The sequence below is a fragment of the Plasmodium fragile genome (genome assembly GCF_000956335.1).
Source record: "Plasmodium fragile strain nilgiri unplaced genomic scaffold supercont1.3, whole genome shotgun sequence".
NCBI classification, from domain to species: domain Eukaryota; phylum Apicomplexa; class Aconoidasida; order Haemosporida; family Plasmodiidae; genus Plasmodium; species Plasmodium fragile.
The window spans coordinates 504172-530206 of record NW_012192583.1 but is presented as its reverse complement, the minus strand read 5'-3'; the positions used below and the strand labels follow the sequence as shown (position 1 = coordinate 530206).

Below are 26035 nucleotides of genomic sequence, written 5' to 3'. Positions count from 1 at the left end.
TACAGAGGGGTGCCATGTGATGTAAAAAAATAAATAAACAAATAAGTGAATAAGCAAATAAATATATTTACATTTGCATTCACACTTATAAATGTAACATGGAAAGGCGTACATGCATCACATATACCTACATATGCATTCTTCTGATTACTTAAAAGTTGGCGCGAAAAAACTTTTCATCATGTGCTAAAAGTCATCTGTGATTGGGTAATAAATAAAAATCATTTGTTACTTATTCATTTTTGCGTTTTTATTTCTGTGCAAAATTCTTTCAACAATTTGTTTTATGCGGCAAAAAAGAAGTGAACAGGTGTTAATTACATTTTAAAAATATAATTTTGGCGCAAACCAAGCTTAAAAATTTTTTTTAATGTGCTGGCATTTGTCATAAGCGGGATGATAATGTATATATAAATAATAAACAAAAATAAGTAATACATTTAGTGCACAATGTATGGAGCCATGTGACGTGTACCTCTCTGTGAGCAAACCGGTAAGAAAGAGCTCATATTATGTTGGTCACATCGCGTTTACATAAATGAGTGCTTAATTATATTATCACGCGCGTAAGTAATTTAATGTATATAAAACAGTACACTACACTTATATGAGCCAAAACACAGCCATGTCGAATGACAGCGTGCCGCCAAGTCGCCATGTTCACATGCGGCACCTTTTTTCGTTTTTCTTGAACCGTGCGTTTGCTTTTTGTGCGAAAATTTTAAAAAAGAGGTAAGCGTGCTCACATATTATACCATTTTTAAAAATAACATGGTTGTAAAAATAGCTAATGAAATTTTTTTTTTTTAAATTATTGTTACCATTCGACTGCTAAAAATAGTGAGGCATCAAAAAAAAAAAACGACCGTTTGTTTTTTTTTTTAAATTCACATCTATAAGAATGTTATTATGGCATAATAGCGGGTATGATTTTAATAAGTACACTCCCCCCCTTATATCTTTGCTTGCTTTAACCCTTGTGTTAATTTTTCTTTTTTTTTAAAATTCACATCTATAAGTAAAAATGCTATTATGACATAATAATAGCGGGCCATATCTTAATAAGTTCACGTCCCCCCTTACCTCTGCTGGTTTTAACTCCCATGTTAATTTTTTTTTTTTTTTTTTTTTTTTTTGCATGCACAGCTGGTTAAAACACACGAATAGGAAGCAAGTGCGTACGCTATAGTTGCCTATGCGTTAATGAGGGGGTAAATTACTGCTGCAGGTATACGTATATATATAATATATGTACGTATACTAGTAAACACACATAGAGCTGTACCATCACTCAGCGCGAAGAGCGCTATGCACGTGTTAAGAAGTGTACGAGAACACTGCATGGACGAATTGCGCTTTTCTTTATTTGCCATATGTGTGAGGTGCGCTTAGAAAAAGGTGATATCATAGAAGAGGCGCCGGGGAGGGGATAAAAGGAAGAGCAATAATGGCAGGGGTGTGCTGAACGTATAAAGGGGCTCAACACGCACTGATATGGTGATGCATAGAGGTAGATATTACACATATATGTGTATGTGCCTATCTGTACGGGGGTACATTTGCGCTTAGCACAACTAAACAATTCGTTTCATCTGAGTTCTCATGAAACATTAACGGGTGATAAAAACGCGCAAGGGGTTCTTTTTGTTACGCTGACTGCAAGCGCAGAGGGGCTTTGCGGCGGGTTAAACGATGTGTGATTCTCAACCTCCTAATGAGAAGCTTATACGGTGTTTCACACTATATAAAATATATACGTGTAAAATATGTAGTTAGTACATATAAATGTGTTATGAAACTGTATGAGGCGGGAAGTGGGGGATACTGCCGTGCCATCTCCTTCATGGTTGCCTGTGGAAGACGCCGCCCCCTCGTTTTGCTCCTTTCCATTTCGCTTTATCTAACTTTTTTTTTTAACCTTTTGAGCTCTCCTAAGCATGGGCCTTTCTTTTAGTCTTTTTTCTCATACCTCAATTTTTTCCATTCATTGGACATGCAGCGCAGTGTATAGCATAACCAAACACATCATGGCATTTTTTCCTTCTTACACACACACACAATGGCTGTATAAATGACTCTGCCTCAGGCGCAAAAAATAAAAACAGCTTCATGAAATTGCTTCAAATTAGTACACGCGCTGTTACAACGGAAAAGGGTGGAATTGCAAAAATGGGCTTTATTCGTAAAAACAGCGACGTAGAGAGAGCTTTGTCCAAAAGGCCTTTTAAGAAAAGTTCATTGTAATTGCCCCTATTTTGTATGTAACATTTTTTACGTACACATTTACTCACATGTGTAACATATTTGTGAATAAATTTATATATGTTGCGCGCGCCATATGCCCATGCGGTGTGGTGTAATTCGCATGGAGTCATTTCACGTGGGGAGGCATCCACATCCTTTACGGTATAAGACACCAATCATTAAGATAAAAATATGCGCAAGATTAAGAACAGTTCTATCGCATTTGGCGAGGCGGTTTTGTTACAATTTAGCTAATTGTAGTGCCCCCAGAGGGGGGGAGTACTTTTTCGAAAAAGTGAGTACTTGTTAATGGCTAGAAAATAAAAAAAATAAAAAAAAATAAAAGAATAAAACATAAATGCACGCGTCTTTTATATATCCTCCATGTGCATATATCTCTACTAGGAAAATAGCAGCAAAAATGGGGCAGGTAAAAAATTTGCAGTCATTTTACCTTCATATATCAAAGTGGGTCATAAAAAAATATGTACCTTCATGAAGTAGATAGCTATGCATATTAATTCGCACGCGACTTCCCCACTTCCCTCCGAAACGGATGGTGTCCAGCAGCACTGTACTTGCGCGGGGAGCGTGACTCCATTGCGTCTGACCACGCAGAGAGGCAAGATGGGCAACAAAAAAAAAAAGGAGGAAAAAAAAGGAAGAGAAAAAATGTACGCAAAAATGTGGTACCCAAGTGTACATGTAAAAATAAGCCGCATGAGAGACTACGGAAAAGTGAATGGCACAATTTCGCACGCGTAAAATGTGCCCCATTGGTGAAAAACTCATAGGGCCACAAATACAAGTAATGGAATAAAAAATTACACGTTGTTTAAATGGCAAAGGGGCGAAAAAGTGTTCCTGAAAGGGGGACACAGCATCAAAAATAAGTGTTTCCCGCTTGCGTGAAAAAGATACTGCGAAACAAGAATATGTCTTTTTCGCATTCTTTACTCAGTTTCCCCTTTGTTCTTTTTTCCTTTCCGTTTCATTTTTCCTCTTCCTTATTTTTCCATTTTTTTGGCTTCTTTTTTTTTTATATTTTTGTTTGCTTTTTTTTGCCTTTTTTCCCTACTGGACATAACTAGCATTTTTGCTCTCACATCTTACACGAATAAATCTTAAAACCCCAAATAGCCTTTTCAAAAATACTGCATGACGTATTACATAAAAAAAAAAAAAACACACATTTTCCGTTTTGTTTTTTCTTTCTTTTTTTTTTTTGCGAAAAAGAGCTATTAGTCTTTTTGAAGAGGGAACAAAAGAACCCCTTCTGAAAGTGCCATACGCGTACATGCCAAGATGACGAAAACGTATTTACCTTTTTGCCCTGGCGTACACGCACATAATTTTATGTACGCATAAATGTATGTGTATGAAAAGAAAAAAAAAAAAAAAAAAAAAAAACAATCGTCAACATCCCATTGTGCAAAAACAAAAGGGAGAAATGATGTGAATACATTTTTATTTTTATTTTTTTTTTTTTTTGATATGCCTTTTTTCCATGCAGACTACTTCGTTATACATGCAGTCCAGTCCATTCCTCATTCATGTCGCTTTTTTAAAATGCAAAAATAAGTGGGCATTATTTTTTCCTTTTCCTCGAAGTTGTCCTTTCATTTTCTACTGCTTTTTGCCTTTTTTTTTATTTTATTTTATTTTTTTTTCACCCCCTCCTCGGGAGAATTCTCAATCGACGAAATCGCTTTATTTTCCGCATGATTTATACGCCATTGCATAGGAAATTTGCTCTGCCAAATGAATTAGTGTGTTAGCTCGCTCGTTATTCGGTTTGGCAATCTGCACGTACTTGAAAGTACGCAACAATTGTACGTTACTACGTACTCGCTTATATGCCTTTTTATGTCATCCATAAAGTACCTACTCAAGCACGCTGCCCCACGTTTTCATGTGCACCCCGGCCTTCCCTCCTGCACTCGATATGAGCCTCGAAGGTTCCGTCAACAGCTGACGTAACCAGATAATATAATGTTACCCAAGCTGTTATTTTTCCGTTCCCATTTAAACGAAGTTCATTGGGGCTTGTGTTTTTTGCACCATTTTTTTTTTTTTTTTTTGCCACACACTGTAAGGGTAATCACCTTATAAACAGCGTGTAACGCCGTCGGGGAAGAAGCGGCAGACGTTTGTGTGTACACATGGGAAGGTAGGAGGCGCAGTCGGGATAAGCAGCTGATCGAAGAGGCATCCAACCCGATTGCGTCTTCCCAGCAACCGTCCATACAGAACAAAACATCGAAACGCAGAGGGGAGGAACCTCCGGACGGATCAGCTACCAAGACGCGCTGTTAAGGGCACCCCGAGTGAACCATGAGGAGGAATGACTGACGAGAGGGAAACACATTTGAAAAAAGCACCCGCACACATTTTTGTAAAAGTTGATCCGCTCTTAAGTAGGGCATCCGACAGCAAGTCTACGCACATCGTCGAATGAACATCTGTGAGATTAGGACTGCAGTGTACCAATCAGCCCCTTTTTTTTTGTGTGCACCCGGCCTGTCCACACCACAGGATTCTCCGCAAAACGGACCGGTTCATGACACCCCACAAAAAACGTGTTTAGACAACAAATTTTTTTCCGTTTAAAAAAGCAGAAAAAGGAAGAAAATGAACGAAACGAAAAAAGGAGATAATGTAATAATAAACGATGTAGCAGAAAAGGTGGAGGATTTTAACAAAATAGACGAGTCAACAGAAAGGACACAAATTTATCACGACGATTTATGCGACAATGACATAAAAATATGTTTACCATCGAGAATAGGCTTTCTTGCAGCAATCAAATCCATGACGGATGGAGTAAAATGGGGATGGGGTTTTACTAACACGCCAAAGGAATCTTCAAAATATTATATAAATGAAATATTGTGTGGATGTATATTATGCCTTACCATGTTACCAGAGATGATATCCTTTTCGATGATTGCTAATATTCCTCCTTACATGGGATTGCAAGGTGCATCTTTCCTTTGTTTAATAACGTCCATTTTTGGAGGATCGCCTGCTGTGATCCATGGTGTGACGGGTGCCTTTGCATCTGTGTGTTCAAAGTATGTAGTGGAGAATGAAAATGTGAATCTGTTACCAGAAGGAATTGAACGGTTGTATGTGTGCATCCTGATCTGTTCTGTGATGCTTTTTTTCTTTTCTCTTTTTCATATGTCTGCCTTGATTCAGTTAATTCCGACCCCCGTTTTTATTGGGTATTGTAACGGACTGTCCATCATTTTTTTGAGGGCACAGTTACACACGCTGAAGGACCCCCGTACGCATGAGTACATTAAGGGGTACTATTTGCTTTTTTTCGTTATCATTTGTACTCTGGTGGTTATCATCGTGGAGCTTTGGAAGAAGATCCCGAAGGTGAGTGGGGAATGTGTCATCGCCTTACCTTCGTGCGCGCGTTAGATATCGTGTATCGCTTTCCGTGATGAGGGGTTGCTTAATTGCCCTTTGCACGAAATGTCTAATAGTACGCCTCTGCTCGTCGCGTCTTCCTGCACTGTGCTGACGTGACAACCGCTATCCATTTTCATCGCTCCTGCCCCTCCCCCGCATCGCAGCTGGGCCACAAGGTCCCGTCCACTCTAATAGCAATAACAGTCACCATATTCGTCGAGTTTGTGATCCTGAGAGGATATCTGCACAACAATTTCGAGTCCTTCAAGGGTGTGAAATCCTATACAGTGGGTGACTTGTTTTCCTTTACGTCAGATAAAGCCAAGCCAACCTTTTTATTCACAAATAAAGAGTTAAATTTTAGCAAAGTGGTATTTAATATGGACCTTATTCAGCAGGTGGTGAACATGTTTGTGGTGTTACTACTCGAAGTTTTGATGGTCAGTGAAGTTATAAAAGACATGGGAGGTGCAGAATGTGATACGAATGAAACGGTTTTTTCTCTTTTTATTGGAAATTTGTTGGCCACCTTGGGAAGTGCTGTAGGGGGTAGTAGCTTGTTAGGGCTTTCTGTATTGAATTACAGAAATGGGGCAAGGGGAAAAGAAAGTGGAGTTGTTGCTTCCATTTTAATATATGGCATTTTGCTCTTTGGATACTCCTTACTGAATTACATCCCCCTTTCCTTTCTCTGTGGGATTATGATTACTGTGTTTATTCATTGCTTCAAATGGTTTTCCATCCCCATTGTGTTTTTTACTTTCTGCCCTGCGAATATAAGGAATTGCCACCCGTGCATGAGCAGGAAGATCTCCAGATGGGACGCCTTCATCATCGTCCTCGTCACGGTCCTATGCGTAAGGGAAAAAAAAACACAAAAATGGAGTCTCCACACGATAATAAGTGAAATTGCGCAAGTGTGGAGGCGTTTTTGTGTTAACCTACACATCACGCAACATTTTTTGCACGTGCACTCATTGTTGGTGCTCCGCTTGGCCCTGCCGAAATGGCGCAGTGTTCTTTTTCCACTATGCATTATTGCTACACGTGATTACTGTTTGCACCCCCCCATTTTTACAGGTCTTCGTGAGTGTACCCACCGGAGTTTTCGCGGGAATAATTTTATCCGCTCTGGTGTACGTATGGCAGAGCAAGTCCACATTTAAGTTTGAAATATTTTACGACAAAGACACAGACACGAAGGTAAGACTCAGCGGAAAGTTCAGTTGGGGGCTATTCGTCACCTCGCACAGGATTGCACTGAAGCGGAAAAAGGAGGGACGAATAAGGCACGTTTGCGTACTACAGCAAGCTATGCCCACGCACTGTCACCGTTCCCTTTTTCACATTTCCCTTTTTTACATTTTTTCACCCCCCTCACTTAGTACTACGAAATCGAAGGCCATCTGTTCTACGCGTCGAAGAAGATGTTTACGAGGCTGTTTAGCTACGAGAACGACAGTTCCACGGTCAACATTGTCCTTAAGGGAAAAAGCACCCTCTTTGATTACACCGCTATTGAGGCCCTGACGTCAGTGAAGCAGCAGTATAATTTGAACAACCGTAATTTAACCATCCATGGCCTGAGCCATGAGTGCATTAAAAAAATAGCTAAAATGAATCACTTGTGTAAGCAAATTGATGTGGATTTGGTCAAAGTGGAGGCTCCAGTCGTGCCCCTCCTGTACAAGCCCCTGCGAACGATTTTGAAGGTACCCCCCCCTCTACACTGATCGATCAGTAGTATTGCGAATTGTTTCCAATCACTGCCATGTCATGCACCATTTCGTTCCTACCACTCATGACGGCGACGTCCTGTTTCCCCCCCTCACCGCAGACGCAAAAAACCATAAGGAGAAGAATGTCCTTCAAGAAGAAGAAAGAAAAAAAGGAATCAGTGAGCGACAAGTCCGTGGAGGAAGTGGAGCCATAAGACGAAATAGACACGTGTATATGTGTACCTATCATGTGCGTAATTTTTTTTTGGCCCATTGCGTGTTTAAAACAAATATGCTGGCATTACTCATTCATGCGTCCCTGTTCCCCCGAGTGCCTTTTCCCTCCTCTGGCAATTTTGGCTCAACTAGCCAAACTGGGTCAATCTTTTTTTCCCCCCCCAGTTCTCTCCCCCCCAATAATGGAATTTTTTTTAATTTATATTTTTTTTTAATTTATTGTTTTGTTTTTATATACACAAAAAAAGCACTCCCCCATCAGCGCGCAGTTTATTTATGTATAATTCAGAAGAGAAGCACAACATTGTGCGTGCGTGTGTATTCATTTGTGTACATATGTATACGCGTGGGGGTTGACCTGTGTAGCTCTGTTTGGATTATCATTTCATTGTCGTGTTTCTCCCTCTTTTCATTTCTCTCCTCTCCTGTGCGCACTTTTTTTTTTTTTAAAACTTCCAATTTGTTTTTCCTACTTCGTTCTTCCCCTTTATGAGCACCCCCACACCGGCCCGAAGCTCGCCGCCTTATATATTGTCCACCAGGCGACTATCACCCCCCTTGTGTATGGCTCCTTATGCTTTTAAACGCTTTTTTTATGTACTCTAGTTTTTCATCATAATTTCTGTAAAGAAAAAAGAAATTATGTGCATATGAAATTGTCACACATGTACACCCACTGATGTGTTTATATATAAGTGGTGCATGCATTTTATAAATCCTTCCCATCGCCCCTTTTTTTGTTTTTTATGAACTTTTTAATATTGCAGTAAACTTTTTTAATGTTTTTTGTAACATACCTAAGCTTCTTCCACTCGTATTCGTACAGCACGATGGGGTTCCTGAGGGAGGGGTGCGGGTGTAAGGGGCATGTAAGGTGTTGTTGTAACCCGGCTGAAGTGAGCACCCACATGAACACGCCAGACACGCATAAACCTACCATCCCAAAAACTTCAGGTTGCGAATCCTGTGGTTTAGATGGTGCCGGTGGAATTTGTGAGGGTTGTCCTTCATGTTCCTGTTGATGCTCCTGTTGTGCACAAATTCGACGTACACGTTTTGGAACTCCGGCAGGTGCGTGATGGGGTAGATGTGGACGAGCTTACGCGCTAGTTTGAATCTACGTGGATGAGAAAGGGGGGAAATGAATGTGTATCGCATGGATGAACAAGACGGATGGGAGTCATTCTACGGAGGACAGATTTTCATGTTTTGCGCGTAACTACAACTTGGGCGTAAGCGTCCCTGTTTGCTTACCCGCTCTCCTTGACAAAAAATGTGGCTTGTTTTGTAAAAATGGTCTCCCGTGGATCCTTGCCTGCGAACATGGAATGGATCACATTGGTGAGGACCACATTGGTGAGGACCACATTGGTGAGTACATCGGTGATGAGCAGCGCATGGGTGAGTGCCCCTTGTGCAGAGTCTGACCCCGTGTGGGCCTTTTACAAGAAACAATTTCTCTCTCCTCGTGTGTTACCTTCCACCCGCAGCTGCTTCACAAAATCGAAAAAGTGCGAATTCGGGCTGTAGACGCTGTTGTATAGGAAATTGTCCGATCGGATGAGGAGGTCCAGGAATTTGAGACGGTACAAACTGACTGAGGGGATTGGTGCAGATGGGCCCCCATACATCATGTGCTGATTTTCCTTCGTGTTGAAGTAAATCTGATGAATGTTGCTGATGTTGTCGTTGCAGATGGCGGCATTGGAGGTGTTGTTCCTACTGTCTTGTCCTCCAAAATCGTGGTTCGTGTCCAGCACGACATTATTATTGTAGTTGTATTTTTTATACGTAGGGTATTCCTCCTCCTTCCTAATGCCCATAAGTTCAACTTTTAGTAAATCAATTAGCTTGTTGACATTTTTGTAGTTGTGATAATTACAAAGAAATAAATTGTATATGACTTTAATTAGTGTGTGCAAATTTTTTTTTTCTTTTTTTTCATAATTTTCTCGAAGCATTTCTAGCAGCATGTGGATGTCTGCAATTTCGCAGTTGAGGCGAGAACAGGATTTAATAATGGTGACTAAATAATTGGACATGTCCTCCTCCTCCATTTGATTGCTTCTTTTAACAATCTCATTTATGCATCGGGAAAATACCTTCTGGTTGATCCATTTTTTATCCTTAAAGGACGAGATCAATTTGACCGTTTCAACAAGTTCCTCCAGGGTGTACTCTTCTATAAGATTATTTAACTCAGAGTAAATATAATTATAAATAATTTTGTCATGATCTACATTGAGGTAGATAAGGTACTTAAGTGTTAGAAGTAGGGGAGGTATATCTACATCATTATGTTCATTTGTATGTTCTTTCCTTCCTTCCTTTTTCTCTTCTCCGTTGAGCAACTGCACATAGGACAGCACTACCATTTTTAAAGTCTCCTTTTTTAAGGGCACCCTTTTTGATAGCAAAATGCTGTAGGTAAAAATAATTTTAAAATCTTTGTTTTTTAAAGTAGATAATATGTCATCAGTAAATAATTCATGTGCACATTCTTTAATCTCCTTTTTATAATTTTTGTAAGACGATATACAAATTTGTTTCTCTTTTTTATATTGTTCAATACACTGTATGAGGTTACTAGACACTTTTTCAAATTTGTGCACTTCAATGTGTATGGTTCTCATTGCATACATGATTCTGTTCAACGTCGTGCCTTTTCTGTCACACCCTAAAGTGAATTTTATCCTCTTCGCCCACATCATTATTTGTATATTCTTCATAACAGGTACCCCTTTACAAAGGGGGACAGGTGTGTGTGTGGAGGGGGGGGCGTTACAACTGCGCTATGCTTTACAGTTGAAAAGCGGACTGACTAAGGGGTGTACTGTTGGTACGAATGGACCTTTGTAGGTATACAAAAATGTTGGCAACAACAAATAGAGTTGCCATAGCTCCAATCTTTGTGCCCTCTTAAAAAAAAAAAGGGGGGTATATATATTCCGCGCGGCTCATTTTGTATTACACTTGCACAGAATCGATTTTTACAGCATACCTGTTTGCGCCGTTGCCAGGGGCGCTTTTCGAGAAGGCAGAAAAATCGGCATTAGGGGACGTGGGAAGTATCCTTCCCTTAAGCATCTACAGAGGAGGGGAAGAATACACAGCGGCAAACGCACTTTCAAAGTTAGGCGTAGCCATTTTTCCATCTCACTTCCTCTCCCCTATTGTTTCACAAACTGCGGGCGCGGGCAGGGCCAATAAAAAAAACGGCAAGCAGGTGGCAACACTCACGTATGCACCTAAGCGGATGTCATTTGAAATTGCGCCAACATGAAACAGCACCTTGCGCATTACACCCTGTTCCAGAAGGGACAATTTTGGGGCAGAGCCACACAAAAGATGCACCGTACCTTACCATGCACAGTGCTCCCCAGCTATGTTCACGAATATGGAAGAAATATAAATAAAAAATGAGGAGTGAAAATTTGTAAGGTTAAAAAAAAAAAGGGGGAGAATGTACGTGAAACAGAGTTCCTCCTGTTGGAGAAGAGGGGTTCTTTTCATTAGGAAAAAAAAAAAAAAAATAGCAGCGTGCTTCTTAAAAGCGAAAGGGATGGAGACACGCAACGAAATGTTTAAAGAGGGGTGACGAGTCGGAAAACACATGTGAATGGGGGACGTAGTGGAGGAGCCCCATTCCGTATTCACATGCGGTGTAGATGTTGCCAAGGTACAAATGAACAAGTCACGGAGATCAAAAGGGCAAACGCGGAAATGGGTACGCAAGAGGGGGGAGGGGGAAAAAAAAAAGCAATGTTGTGAGGATAACTACAGTACAGGAGGAAGCACAAATTGGTACAACTGTGCATCACATGTGAATACTTGAGATGTGTTTATATGTACGCGGGGGGGGCGGCGTGTGAACAGGACCCTCGCCGCCCCCTTTTTTTCCGTGTCCATTTGGACGGCTTTCCATGGCTACACGCCCGACCATCTGTGCGAAAGCGGAGCGCTGGGAACAAGAAAAAAAGGCAAGAAAAGAAAAGCGAAGTAAAAAAAAAAAAAAGAAAACAAAAAGTAAAAAATTGGACTGTCCCCCACACAAATCACACTATATTCTTCAACACGTTGATCTTCTTGTAATGGTCGATGCAGATGCTGTCAGGAGAAGACATAAGGTAGTACTCCCCATCCACCTGAAAATAAACATTACACACTTGCTCTTTAAAAAGTATTTTCCAGGGGCCATTTCCTTGGTGCACCCTAAAGGCCCTACCCTTGAGGGTGAATTCCAACCCCAAGTCTATTCCTGACTGATAAATGACAAACTCCAGCACACCATCCCCCACCTCCTGATGGGATTTTTTTAACTCTTTATACACTTTTTTCTGTTCAGACGGTAAATCCTTTGGTAATTTTAACCCAATTTTATGCGTATAATTCCATATGTCATTGCCAGAGGAGTACGAAGGAATGTTCACGCATATAATGCTCATTGCTTTTTTCAGTACAGGGGGGGCAGGAGATGTGCTGTCATTACGGCTAGTGGTAAAAATAACATTGTCGTAATTTTTTCCAGTAACCATTTTGTCAATAAGTAAATTAACAGGAATATTTTTTTTAAAAATAATTTTTTTAAATCCCTCAATGACATAAATGAGTTTATTAACAAAAGCACTTTTCTGTCTGTGCCTTTCAAATCCTCTACCTATCCTTGAATCTATCCCTATACTGAAATAATTGCTCATGCATAATTTTAACACCTTTACATTTTTTTCATTCTCAGTCAGGGTTTCCTTTTTTTTCGTCTTCGAACTGATTTTATTAAAATACCCATCTTCCTTCAACACCACATGGACGTTCCAATAATCATGCTTCTCAATTTTGGACTTGAATGTTTGATTTACTATTTTTTTTAAAATGTCAAATAAATAGGTGTAGTTAAAAAAGCCATCCATTTTTTTCCATCCAAATGCATTGGCAAAATCGTTCCCTGTTCCAAAGGGAATTACTCCTAGGGCAATTTTATCGTCCTTAATATCATACTGTTCTGCTTCTTTTAGAAACCAGTTTAGCGTTCCATCTCCTCCTGCCACTAGGACGTAGGCACATATGTTTTCATGTTCCCCAACTGTGCCTTCAGTGTTATCACTACTTGTCTTTTGTAAGTTGTTTCCCTTCTTTGTGCCATTGGGGTGGTGGTCTTCTCCTTTGCTGTTCGCACCACTTCCAGTTCTGTTACTTGGCTCATTTGTTCCGTTCTCACTGAAGTTATGACTAGGGTTGTCGTTCGGCGTGCCGCTTTTCCCCTCCAAGGACTGGCTACTGTTGTTAACAGGGTTCGTCGAGTTGGGCGTCACGAACTCACTTTTAATTTCAGCCTCGCTCGGGCTGTTCGTCACAGAACTGAGGCGCAGGAATCCGGGCTTCTTCCCATTCTCGCCCTCCAAAATATTGTAAATGGAGAAGTGGCATTCGTGCGGCTTGTGGAATACTATATCGTTGACTCCAAACTGGGAAGTGGTGAAGGGGTGGTGAAGCGGTGAAGTGGTGATGCGGTGAAGAGGTGATGCGTGAAGATGCACACCCGCGGGATACCCGCGGGTTGTCCACGTGTACGTACACGCGTTGCTGCACGTGCGCATGCCGCAGTCGGGTCTTACCTCGGTGAACATAGATGCTCTATTCCCCCCCGCAGTAGGATTGACAAACAGAAAAATATGCTTCATCTTTTGGTTGTTCCAACATTAGCCAATAAAGCGTTGATAAGTTTTCTTTTTTTTTTTTTTTTTTTTTTTTTTTTTTTTTTTTTTTTGGGACTAGCTATGTCCAGTGGAGAAGGAAATATTCAAAATGGTGAAGGGCAACAAAGGGTGTCAAAGCCGACAACTCATGGTTTCGTTATTGTTAACGCTTTTGCATTTGCATTTGAATTTGCCTTGGCTTTTACCCTGGCGCCCGACTCGTTTCAGTCCTAAGTATTAGGTTTCACATGCGCGTTTTCTCCGCCTTCCTGCGCCCCCATAACTCGGAGAGTTACCCCACGGGCATGCAGCTGACAAACAGAAAAATATGCTTCATCTTTTGGTTGTTCCAACATTAGCCAATAAAGCGTTGATAAGTTTTCTTTTTTTTTTCTTCTTTTTTTTTTTTTTTTTTTTGGGACTAGCTATGTCCAGTGGAGAAGGAAATATTCAAAATGGTGAAGGGCAACAAAGGGTGTCAAAGCCGACAACTCATGGTTTCGTTATTGTTAACGCTTTTGCATTTGCATTTGAATTTGCCTTGGCTTTTACCCTGGCGCCCGACTCGTTTCAGTCCTAAGTATTAGGTTTCACATGCGCGTTTTCTCCGCCTTCCTGCGCCCCCATAACTCGGAGAGTTACCCCACGGGCATGCAGCTTTAGCACTGGGCCAGAAGGAAAACTTTAAAATGGCTTCAAACATTCGTGGGGCGGATGCGCACTGACTTGGTCCCTGCATGAGCAATCATCTTTAAAAAAAAAAATGCGCCAGAGTGAACAATTTTAATTACTACATGCTATGCAGAAAAATTAAAAGAAAACAAAAAAAAAGGGCCTAGAAAGGGAAGGAGGATAAAGTGCATGTGCATCGCGTGTTCTTGCAGGGATATAAATATATATTCACGTTAATACTTGCCACATTGACACGTACCAATGCGTGCACATGGCCTATCCGCTACGTATACACATATCAATCGCGAAAAGGAAACGCGCTCCATAAATATGCTGAATGCATACATTTGGGCAATGTATGTGCGTAGTTTTGCGATGATATCATATGCGTTAATTTACACAAAAAGGAAAAAAAAAAAAAAAACAGGAAAAAAAGAAATTATCCAGTCTTTCGTTTCACTAACTTTTGCTCACACGAAAGGAACAAAAATATAAAATGAACAAATGCGAATAGACAGTGAGTTTTATTTCCCGTTTTAAGTGTAAAAAAAAAAAAAAAAAAAAAATTGCATATTAGTAAATTGTACCACATTGAAAAAAAAAAAAAATGCAAACGCTTTTTTCTTTTTTTTTTTTACGTGACATTGCAGAAATGGAAGTCCGTAATTTTAGGGAGGGTAAAATGTAGCACCCAGGTGAAATAAATAGGGAGAAAAAACAGGCGGAGTAAAAAAGTAAAAACAAAAATAATAGCAAAAAACTAAACTGAACAAAAACAAACGGACAAAAACAAAACCCAAATGCCTTGGCTAAAACGTAAATGGAATAAGAAAACAGTTGCACTGGACGATCGGGAACTGGGTGAAGGAGTGCCAACCCGCTTGTCCATTCCGCTTGCGTCTATGTGTAAGAGTTTCACCTTTTTCCAGCAGCATCAAATCACGGAAAATAGGGGGGGCCATTTGGGTAGCCTTCCAAGTGCGGATACTCGGGGGCGTGCAAAATGTATGTGCTCACACTTGATTTATCCATTTTAAGGTGTTCATTTGATTATTTGTCCTTCTCCTTTGTCCCTTTGCCTAATCTTCCCCGCGCCCAGCTTATCAACTGGGAAAACTCCCCGATTAGTGATAGATCCCGGCGGGGGAAGAATCAAACTTGCACAAGTTATGCTTGTCGACGGAATTGTAAAAAGAACCATCGCTACTGGATTCAAAAATGGTGTTGATCTTGTCCTTCTGTACATTTTCATAATCCTCATATATGTCTGAGCACGCATTTGCTACATCTAAAAACGTGTAATTCGTGGGTTCTGTGACGGCTTTCTTCATGTAGTTCTTCATTTCGGTGTATCCACTATACATGTCGTTGTTGTAAATGAAGAATAAACACACCGACAGGAAAAAAAGAAATACGAATAGAAATAAAAATACTACTGTGTCACAGAAAAACCAGAAAATGCATGGGAAGATGGACAGCACCATTCCAGACATGATTAGACTTGTGCTCAGTTTCCACAGGGCATGCTGCAAAAGGTTAGGTGATTTTTTTTTTTTTTTTTTTGTTACTTATAAATGGGATTAAGCGCTGTGATTGTGTGCATCGTTCGTTGGTGCTTGGGTATTTTTTTTTTGTTTTTTTTTTTTATGTATGCGCACAGGCGCTCAACTTACACGCGAGTTGTCTAGCAGGAGAGAGTATATCTGAAAGGACACCATCGCGTAGGTAATTAGCCTTATGAGCCACAAGGACTTTATATTACCGTAATTCCTGTGGATAAAATCTTTGGTCTGGTTGATCATTATTTTGTTGTCCTCGGAGAGTAAGACAACTTTCTGCTTCATGATGTCAACTCCTTCAATTTCAAATATTGTATTTAGCAGCCTAGCCCGCTGAACTCCGATCACCGTTGCGTGCGTAGACGCGCTCCCGTAAAAGGACACGCGCACATCCCCGACCTACAAAAAAGGGGTGAGAATGCGCATATGCATATTGGGGCACAATTCAGGTGTATCCTTCTGCCTTTTTTATACATAGGCGGGAAATCTTCCTGAACGGGTTAAATCTGACTAAAGCGCTCCCCCGCCTCAAATGCGTTATACTTGTGGATTCAGAGGATCTCCAGTGTACAAATAATTATCATAAACGTTCGTGTTCAAATGGTCCAGGGTAAAAGGAGGTTTTATTTCCGACTCAGTGAACCAGCCGTCATCCACTAAGTCCAACTTTTTTTTCTTTTGAAAATTTATCAGAGCATTCGTAGGAAGTCTGTAGTTTCCAGCTTTGGCATAACTGGCATACTGCAGCAGGAGAAAAAAAAAAAACAAAAAAAGGGGTGATGGTGCTACAACTGTACAATAGCTTATGCCTAAATGTGAGCACATATATGTAGGCTTGGACACACCTTTGCAAAGGTCTTCAAGTCACACAAAATTGTATATATGTACGTGTGCATGCGGTCATGCATATGGAAACACGGAGACACGCCGTTGCTCGTGCAACATTGCTCACCTTTCTCCCCACATTTCCGACGGCCGGCATGTACTCAGGATTTTTTCTACTTTTATAGAAGAAAAAAAAATTGTAAGGAGTCCTAACTACATGATCCTCAAATTTTCCCCGTGCTAACAACCCCAAGTACCCATACCCCCTAACCCACTGGTACATCTCCACTTTTATTTCGAAGAATACGCCTCGAAATGAGTAGATGTTACTGCTGAATTCCGGTGGTGCATAAAATATTTCCTGGTCTTGTAGCGGGCAATTCTGTCACACAAAGCGGTTAACAATGGATGCAGCCGTTTGGCATAATTATACTTTGTGCTATATATTGAGAGTGTGCAAGTAAAGCGATTCACACGCAGTTTTTCCTTTTTTTTTTTTTTTTTTTTTTTTTTTTTTCTTACAATATGTATGATTTTTCCATTGTTTTCCTCTAAAGGGATGCAGGAAACCTGCAGTGAAAGGGGGGGTCTCAATTAAAGATAAAATTTATGCAGCTATTTTGTTACTATTTGTTATGATTCATTTTCAGTCCATTCCGCGGACAGCTTCCTACCGGTATGGCGTTCTTTATTATGGGTCTTAATTCTTTCGAATACGTTACATATTTGTACTCGTTGACGATGGTGAATATTAGGAGTATTATTGTTAGTGCCGTCGCAGATATAGATAAAATCTTTTGAGGCACGCAATATTCTTCATTGCTAATCATTTTTTTTTTTTTTTTTTTTTTTTTTGGTAAAATGAAACAATTGTCAAAATAAGCAAACGGATAGACTTGTTTTTATTTTTAGACAGACATTTGATTAAACAAATGATAGAGCTAATTTATTCAAATAGACATAATTAACACTGATGAAATTTTAACGAACAAATGCTTGACAAATGGCACAAAATTTCAAAGGAAAAATTTCAAGGCAGCATTTTTTTTAAGCACGGGAAATGGGGAAAAATATATACGTCCTCGTTACTTCAAACACGCAGACAAAACAATTCAACAAAAAAATAAAAAGCGTACCTTTGATGATAGGTAGACCGAATTGTGCATATTTCTCCCAACAAAATTCAATATTATGGAGCTGTGCAAATATAGGAGAACGCAAGCGCGTGGAAGCGCGCAAATGTACACATGCGAAAAGTCAAAGTTGTGGAAGTGTAAAATGCCAAGCACTCTGCAGCTTAACCCAGGTATTTGCAGATGACCTGGCTGAAAACAAAGGTTTACAAATTAAAAAATGAAAAAAAACCAAAAAAAAAGCCTTAATGACAGTAGTAAGGAACAACTTATAATTCATTTCAACTATAATAAGTCTAACGAGCATCAAATTACGTTTTTATATTTCCCTCCCAATTTACCATTTCTACTTTAAACAAAAAATTGCTCTATATGCACACCTTATTTTAACTTCATCCATTAAGAACAAATAACGGTCCTTTTAAAAGGGGATACGAATAATTCTTAAAGAAAATGTTGGCACTTATGCACAGCCCTTTATCCTTTATGCCTTATTTTCGCACAAAAAATTTACAGCATTTCTATATGCCCCCCAAAATTGTCATCAGCTAACATTGGTGGGATAACAACCCCCCTAACAGTATTTTACAATTGTTTAGTTTAACTTATGTGTAAATTCCCCAAATGTGCGTAAGCGCTTTCCTTTTATCATTTCACACGCTACCTTCTACGGACATAGATAGGACAATACAGGTGTTTCATCAAGGCTGGGAAACTAACCCTGTAGTGCTGTTGTATTCCTGTAGAGTTAGCTTTTTTTTTTTTTTTTTAAGCGTATAGAAATGATCATGTACGTACATAATATTTATTTTAAGGTAGCTAAAATTTTGTATATTAACATTGCATGTGCACAATTTTTTTTTTTTTTTTTTTCTTTTAATCTCTTCTTATGAAAAAGGATAAAAAACAATTTAAGATATTTTTAAAAGAATACACATCTTGTTTGCGATTGCCTGGTGATGATCTTTGAATTGTCACTGCGTCAAAGTTTCTACAACAGCAGGAGTAACAGATTTTTAAGTCTAACTTTGTACACTTTCTATAAAATAAGAAAAAATGTGTACACAGAAATTTTCTGAACGGCAAGGTAGATAGCCAAACTATTTTCTATCTACAAAAAAAAAAAAAAACAAAAAAAAAAAAATAGTAGTAAATTTTTCAAAATTGGCACTCTGTACCGCTATTTTAAAACGAGAAAAAAGTAGAACACTTGTTTGCGTGCACATTTGTAAATGATTAATGACTATTCATACATATATTTTACCTGTTTAGTTGTTGTTATAAGGGCAGGAGTATGAGGATTGATGTTTGTCGTTTTGTTTCGATTTGCATATTTGTCCCGTCTTTCGCATTTTTCCCCATTTGTACTCTTTTGTCCCCCTTAAATGTGAAGTGTACACTCCTCACAACTATTAACACTGCACACAGAAACATACGTCAAATTTGTGACACATTCACGGATGAGCACAAAAATTCAACGTTGGACAGCGTCACATGTATATCCAACTGTATAACTCACATGAGGATCTACCCCGCCCCTCATAAATGTTTCACTTTTAAGATAAATACATAATAAACTATTTGTTCTCCTCTCGATGGGCTTCTAAATTATGAGGGCACAAAGTGAGACGATCAAATCATCAACTCCTCTTAGGAGAATCCCCAAGAATAGAGGAACGGTTGTGCGTAATGTCAGCGAAATAAATCCACTGTCGGAACAGGAGCTGAAAAATGTCATACATGTATACGCGGAAGCGAATAAAGCTTATTACCTAAATTGTGCAAAGAATGAAAGAAACTCCAAGAAGAAGAAAAAAAAAAACAACGTTTCCAAAAAGACGGAAAGTGAAGAATTTGATACACATACCCTGAACCCCTTGAACTACCGAAATGAAAAATTTGAAGAGAATGGGGCTCTTTTACATTTGCCAGGATCGAATGTTACTCCGAATTATATGTCCCAAAATCCAAGTGCAGACTATGGAGTGTCTTCCCTGGCATATGGGACACTTCACAAATCGAATCCGTTATCATGGGGATGCGATTACAAGAAGCATTACGAACTTCCAACTATTTGTTCAATTGTAAAGTCGAAGCATCCCATTTATTCAAGGCCTCAAAATGCGAACAACGGAAGAAAGAACAGCAACATTAGTCTTCAAAATAAAAGTAAGAAGAAAAGTGGCATCAAATTGCTTGCAGAAAGTTGCCAAAATGATAAGTCCTTTACGGTTAAAAAGGTACCCACGTTTGGAAACGGCAAAGAAGACGAAATTGAAAAACTCCACCAGGATAACCATAAAAGTAGCGCACATGCATTTGAGAAAAACACCGTCGTAGACACTACTATGAAGGATAGCAGCTATTCAGACAAATCGAAAGATATTTCTGACGGCACCTTTAATTATCACGGCTTTTCTGACGACTCGGAAGGAAGTAGCGTAAACAATTCTAACATAGGAGGATTAAAAAAGGTGCTGGAAGCGTGCGAACATAACTGTAATTTTACCCTCAAAAGGCAGGACTACAACGAGGAAAGGAGAAACGGAGAGCACATTATTCAACACAAGAAGAGAAGCAAGAGTCAACATAACGAATTAAATTTTGTAAACCCTAGAAAAACGAACGGGATGCTAAATATACCCTCAAATAATTCTGTAGACATAATTTTATCGAACTCGACCATAATGGAAATGAGAACTTCAGACACAGAGTCAAAGGGTGCTTACTGCTCGAGTGAAAAACACAGCGGAGATTCTTCTGACTGTCTGAACGATTCGCACGATTATTCAACTCCGCATATGGGAATGAGGAGGGCGCACAACTACAAGGATCGAGAAAAACGCAAACATAAACTGGCGGCCCATTCAAGCACTAAAGGTCTCAAAACTAATGGCAAGCCAACTAAGCCTAGCGCATTATCGGAATGTAAAGAAAGCTATTATGAGCCTTATTCGAACGTGACAGAAAGGAGCACAAAAAAGGGAAAGGTTTTAATCAGATGCAAGGTGCCTAAACCCGGGGAAAAACACAACCCAAACGGTTGCGCACATGTAATGTGCGAAAACAAGAACAACCAAAAATTGAAGCAAAGTGGGAAATATAGAAATAACGACTCTTCCAAGAATGGTTTGGACCAAGAACACAATTTGCTTGATGAAAATTGCTGCAGTAGGGGAAAAAAAAAAGGCAAGACAAGAGGATTGAGACATGGCAAACGTGTGAGTAAGTACAACCTACAGAGTAGTAGCCATGTAAAGAACAAAAAGCCTCTAAACATGAGAGCGATCCAGCCTTTAGGATGTCAAAATGGTGCGTCTGTAGGCACTCACAATATTGTTGCATCTAAGCCTACTATTAGGGAGACCTCAAACGTAGAAGGATGCAGTTACGTCAATGTGAAGAACACACCTAATGAGAAGTTTTATGCAAGAAAAGAGATTGACAATCTGGTGAGTGGAAGCATTCCCAAGGGGTTAACTCTAACAAATCGCGAAAAGGAAGCACATCCTGAGGGAGGACCAGTTTACGCATATGCCTTAGGAGCTGATACAATGCCAAGGACACCACTAGTCACTTATAACATGTGCGAGAATGTACCACAGGCAGGAATGAAAAATCTATCTCAAAATGTTTTTGCTGAAGTGCGACCTGAGTTAGCTAATGTTAATTTGTGTGTACCTGAATATACGGCAAGGAGGTATCCGTCGGCATCGCTTTTGCCAAACTTTGCAGCCCATTCAGTTCCAGAGGGGAATACGCCAATGCCGAAGAGCCATTTGCCTCGTGCGCATGCACAGGTGATTCACGTACCCCTAGATCTGTCTCAAGGAAGATTGCACTTACAACGGGCAGCACCACAGATGCAAAGGGTAGCAGCTGAGGTGCATGGATCAGGGGTTCAGACGCAGGTTCCCATTTTGCAAACGCATGTACCCATTACGGCGGCGCTAGCGCCATACGGACAAGCCGATTTTGCACTGAAAAGTGACTCCCTGCCTCAGGCAAACACTCCACAGAATCAAGCGAAGATGCAGCAAATGCCATTTATAGAAAAACCGATTGTTCTTGAACAAATTCCACTGGCGAATGTAATTTCAAGTGGAAATATCAGAGCCGCTGACAAGATTTGCAGCCTTACAGAGTTAACAAACCAGTTAGTATCGGTTAAGGGGGAAAACAGGGGAGAGTACACTACTGCTAATGCCCTGTCCAAACCGTTTGATCGGAGCTGCAATAGGTCCCACACCATAGTAGGTAAAAACTCGGGCGATTTGTCAAAGAAAGGCTGCGCAGAAGAAGACGTTTTCACAAATTCGCTAATAAAGGGAAATGGCAATATAGACGCTACATACACGATTAATACCAGTTCAAACAAATGCAAAGATCAATTTAAAGGCTCTGATGCCAAGGTGACATTTTCAAAACGAGACAGTGGAATGCCTTCATGGGTAAAAGCGTGTATAGATACTCAAAATACAAGTCTGAAAGGTGAAGATGCAAATGTAGGCTATCTAAATGTATACACAAATAAGATAAATGAAAAGACAAACACTAATGTTAACAGCTCGGTAGGAATTCTTCAGTGTCTTTCAAATATACAATCACCTACCAATGATGTGTACCAGCAACCTCATACTGCTCAACATGTGGCACATAAAAAAAGTGTCAATCCGGAGGATATGTCTGAGTTAATTAAAACTTCAAATGAGAAATTTATAAGTATGCAAAAGAAACAATTGTTAGACATTTTACAGGAAAAGGGAGATGATGGATTGAGGAAGACCATTCACACAGTGGACAGTAGCCACCACACCAATGGAGACTTAAATGTTCAATCCATAAATCAGGTAGGTGGAGAAAAATATCAGAACATGTTAGGTAGTACGGTCCAGTACTTCTCCTACGCAAATGCTGTAGAAACTCCGAAAAACTCTGCAGGTGAAATGGAAGGGGTAATTTTTTCCGCTATGCCCCAAGAAGTAAGCAGCAAGAATCAGCCGGCTCAAAACACCCCCCAATTACCGGGCCATTTAAACTGATTGATCCCTCCCCCACGGAAAAGCAAAGCATGAAAAGCGCTGAACGTGTTGGAAATGATATGGGGGAGGGGAACGGAAGAGAATTTGAAGTCAAAAAATCGGAGGGAAATCATTTACTCCTTAAAGAAGGTGTAAAAGTAGATTTGCACAACTCTAACGATGCGCGCTTGTCCCGTGGCAGTTCCACGAATGATCCTTTGAACATTGGCTTCACGAAGGAGAAGTTGAATCTGCTCTTTTATGCAGACGCGGAAAGGAATTCACTCGAGAATGTTGATAGGGAGGATGGCAATACAACATCCACTAGCAGTGAGCAGGAAAATTGTCCGCAAAGTGATCACAATAACGAACCAGGAGCACAGTGCGCAGACTCAAATGGCAATGCAGTCAGCGCGGACAATGCTGAGGGGGACGATGGAAAGTTTATTCATGTAGGAATAGGCGCGAGGTTCAGAGAGGAAGACCACGTCAGTGATCATTGTGCGAATGACGGTATTTGTCGCAAAACGCGGTGGCCCCGCACCATCAGGGGGGAGAGCACAAACAACATCATCGACCACATCTGGGAAAGGAACTGCGAAATGAACTTCGAGAAGAGTTGCGAAAAGAATTGCGATAAAACCTGTGATGAGGGCATAGACTTGACCAACCGCAGCGATGATCTCCCCGACGACAGTGGACGCACCGCGGGCAGAAGCCACGGCGGCAATACCTCCAATGTTGATGACGTGGTACGGGTTAATTCTGCAAATGGTGCAAGTGACAACGGCGAAGTTGAACGGGGAGAAGCCACGAATGGCAGCACGCACGAAAGAAACCTCCAGGATGATGCATCGAAGAAAACGTACGCACTTGATGGAGTCAGAGGTAGAGGACTGCAGGACTTGGAAGGGAATAATACAAGAAACGTTATTAAGGTTATGTACAAGGAACGAGTGGACAAGTGTGGACTTGCAGAAAGGACGCAAAAGGGGGAATTGCCAGAGCTGAAAAAGGAGAAATGTTCTGTTAATCACAATTTTGATGAGGGGAGGAAGCATAATGGGGTCGTAAAATGCGTAAATTTCAACCATGCATTTGAGAAACCTCCAAGTTTTAACGAGCGAATGGAGGAGCTGAAGTTTCTAAAAGAGATATATGAGAAGGAAAAGGTGGACAAAGGAAAGGGAAGCGACGAAGAGGCGAACCACAATTTCAAAGTTAGCACAATTTCCGGAACTCAAAATTTGTCAGTGAGGAGGAATGCTGCTAATCTAAATTGTCCCTACGACAAGCACAATACTTTTAACAGAGAAGACAAGGTGAAGACTTTTACCAATGCAATATCTCATTTGATAAAAAACAGCATGGAGGAAAGACAAAAGGGGGATGATAATTCGTTCGGAACATTAGCCCCAACAGCTCGTACATGGTATGAACCCATTTCTGCAATTCCGGGTAGCTTCTTAGAAGAACCAAAGGTAAATAAAATAAACATAAAGTACAGTCATCATCAGGATGGGCAAAAGGCAGAAGGTGCTATAAAAGATCGCTCAAACAAGGAGAGGAACTGTGGCGAAGGAGTCATCACCTCTAAATGTGCAAGAGACAAAGGGAAGGACACCAAATATATGTCTGCTACACAGCGCGACGATCCTAACTCGGAATATTCTTTTAATGGAAAGATTAATCTTTCACATGGAGGTGCAAATGGTGAAGCGTTGAATAATACGCCGCAGAACTGCCTCAAAAAATTCACTTTTGCAGAAGCCAATCCACTTTTTGAAGACTCCAAAGTGACATATATGGAATCACCTCAAGGGAGTCCAAACGGCACCTTTGTAAAAAATAAACTGATATTAAATAAAAATAGATGCGAGATATTTAATCCCGGTTCGATTCATTATGGTGCTCGAAAAGAAACGCATAGCGTGTGGTCAGGCAGGAATTTATCGAGGGGGAAAAAGAAGACTAACAAGGATTTACACCTGAAGGAGTCCATTAAAGGGAGAATAATATGTGAGAATGATGGGAGAAGGGTTCGCAGAAGAAACACTGCTGAGAAGAGGGACAAATATTCGATCCATGTGTCCGATTATTCTTCAAATCGAAATGATGATTATGTCAGCTACATGATGAGTAAAGAAGGTACGCAGAATCGTTTGGCTAGTGACCTCCCCGTTTTACCCCCCTGTGACGACGCTAAATACAACGATTATAATTATACTAGCACATGTGGTAATGACACGAAGGTGTTAAGGCATATGGGGAAGCAATTCGAGCGGCTGGAAGAGGCACGACTAGGGAAACCTCCACACATAGAAAAGTTAAATAACGATGTGTCTTTCAGATGTTCTGTACAAAGTAGCTTGAATAGGAAAAGCACCGAACGAGAGAATGTATTAGGGGGCAAAGTACTTAGTAGTGATGCTAATGACCAAAATTGCAGTAACACCCTTTTTTGCTGCCCTGTGAAGGAAGTCACCAGCGCTCCTCCCATGTTGTCTAGAACCACCACTCTGATAAATAAATTATTTAGAAAAGGAAAGAAGAGTGCAGAAAATGTAGACAAAAGGGAAAAAGATTTTAAATGCGTTGACAAGGTACCGAAAAGTAGTTTGGAGGAAACAAAAAGGGATCCGTTATTGGGTAAATGCTCCGTTACTTTTAAGGAAGACAAATCTGACTTATTTGAGCTTCCCACTGGGCAAAAAGCAGGAAGAACATTCTCGTATGTGTCAAATGGAACGAATGCGTCGAGAAGGCTCTGCACTAATTGTCCGACTATTCCGTGTGAACCGTTGAAGAGGGGAAGAAGAGCTGCTACACAATTGTATAAGGAACAGATAAACTTACCTGCATACGCGCATAGGACAATACACGATGATGGGAACACCACTACCATGAATAACGCACCTCCTACCGCTATGCCTTACCCTAAGTGTGAGCTTATATGCAAAATTCCGAGGAGGGCCTTCACTTCTTATTTTCAAGGCAGAAATTGTTAACGCGGGGATGCGCTTTGGGGAAGGAAAAACTCGTAAGGGCAGCTTACTGCAGAGGAGGACCAGAAGACGGAAAAAAAAAAAAAAACAAAGGGGAACACGAGGTGTATGTACACTAGGGAAAAATGTAAAGTTGGGGTGAAGAAAAGGCTCATTCCGCTTTCATCACATGGGTATCAAAACAAAAGGCGCGACACATACACATGTGCATGTGCGCGCATGTTTTGTTAGTTAGTTTGCTTGTTCGTTTCCTTGCTTGCTCCTTTAATGACTTATCATTTTCTTTAAAGCCCGTAAAATGGCAAGTGAGAACCATGTCCACATGTAACGGGTCTACTGCTAAATTGAGCAGAATACGCGGCAGCACACATTTTGCACACACGTGGGCGTCGCCATTGGGACAGGAAAAGGCGAAACACGCCGCAGGGTAGCGCTATAAAGAAGCCTGCACGGATTGACAGAGGGTGCACATTAAAGGCAGTAAGCTAGACCAGCATCCATTAAT

The 26035-nt window shown here is 40.4% G+C and overlaps 5 protein-coding genes across 5 annotated transcripts; 2 read left to right on the top strand and 3 right to left on the bottom strand.

Annotated features, from left to right (window-relative positions):
• Positions 1-4875: 4875 nt before the first annotated feature.
• On the top strand, positions 4876-7600 carry AK88_00436 (uncharacterized protein; the record flags this gene model as incomplete). The annotated part of the gene is made up of 5 exons (XM_012478087.1): positions 4876-5631; positions 5832-6524; positions 6748-6870; positions 7053-7379; positions 7505-7600. The coding sequence occupies 5 exons, from the start codon at positions 4876-4878 to the stop codon at positions 7598-7600; spliced, it is 1995 nt and encodes a 664-aa protein (XP_012333510.1).
• A 731-nt stretch (positions 7601-8331) lies between these two features.
• Positions 8332-10333, bottom strand: AK88_00435 (uncharacterized protein; the record flags this gene model as incomplete). The annotated part of the gene is made up of 4 exons (XM_012478086.1): positions 8332-8461; positions 8560-8739; positions 8877-8937; positions 9100-10333. The coding sequence occupies 4 exons, from the start codon at positions 10331-10333 to the stop codon at positions 8332-8334; spliced, it is 1605 nt and encodes a 534-aa protein (XP_012333509.1).
• A 1344-nt stretch (positions 10334-11677) lies between these two features.
• On the bottom strand, positions 11678-13300 carry AK88_00434 (uncharacterized protein; the record flags this gene model as incomplete). Its single annotated transcript, XM_012478085.1, has 2 exons — positions 11678-13084; positions 13235-13300. 2 exons carry the CDS (start codon positions 13298-13300, stop codon positions 11678-11680), a joined length of 1473 nt encoding a protein of 490 aa, XP_012333508.1.
• Positions 13301-15111: 1811 nt separating this feature from the next.
• AK88_00433 (uncharacterized protein) lies at positions 15112-17201 on the bottom strand (the record flags this gene model as incomplete). Its single annotated transcript, XM_012478084.1, has 6 exons — positions 15112-15513; positions 15661-15945; positions 16090-16287; positions 16499-16753; positions 16894-16941; positions 17046-17201. 6 exons carry the CDS (start codon positions 17199-17201, stop codon positions 15112-15114), a joined length of 1344 nt encoding a protein of 447 aa, XP_012333507.1.
• Positions 17202-19114: 1913 nt separating this feature from the next.
• AK88_00432 (uncharacterized protein) lies at positions 19115-25533 on the top strand (the record flags this gene model as incomplete). The annotated part of the gene is made up of 2 exons (XM_012478083.1): positions 19115-22459; positions 22570-25533. The coding sequence occupies 2 exons, from the start codon at positions 19115-19117 to the stop codon at positions 25531-25533; spliced, it is 6309 nt and encodes a 2102-aa protein (XP_012333506.1).
• Positions 25534-26035: the final 502 nt, after the last annotated feature.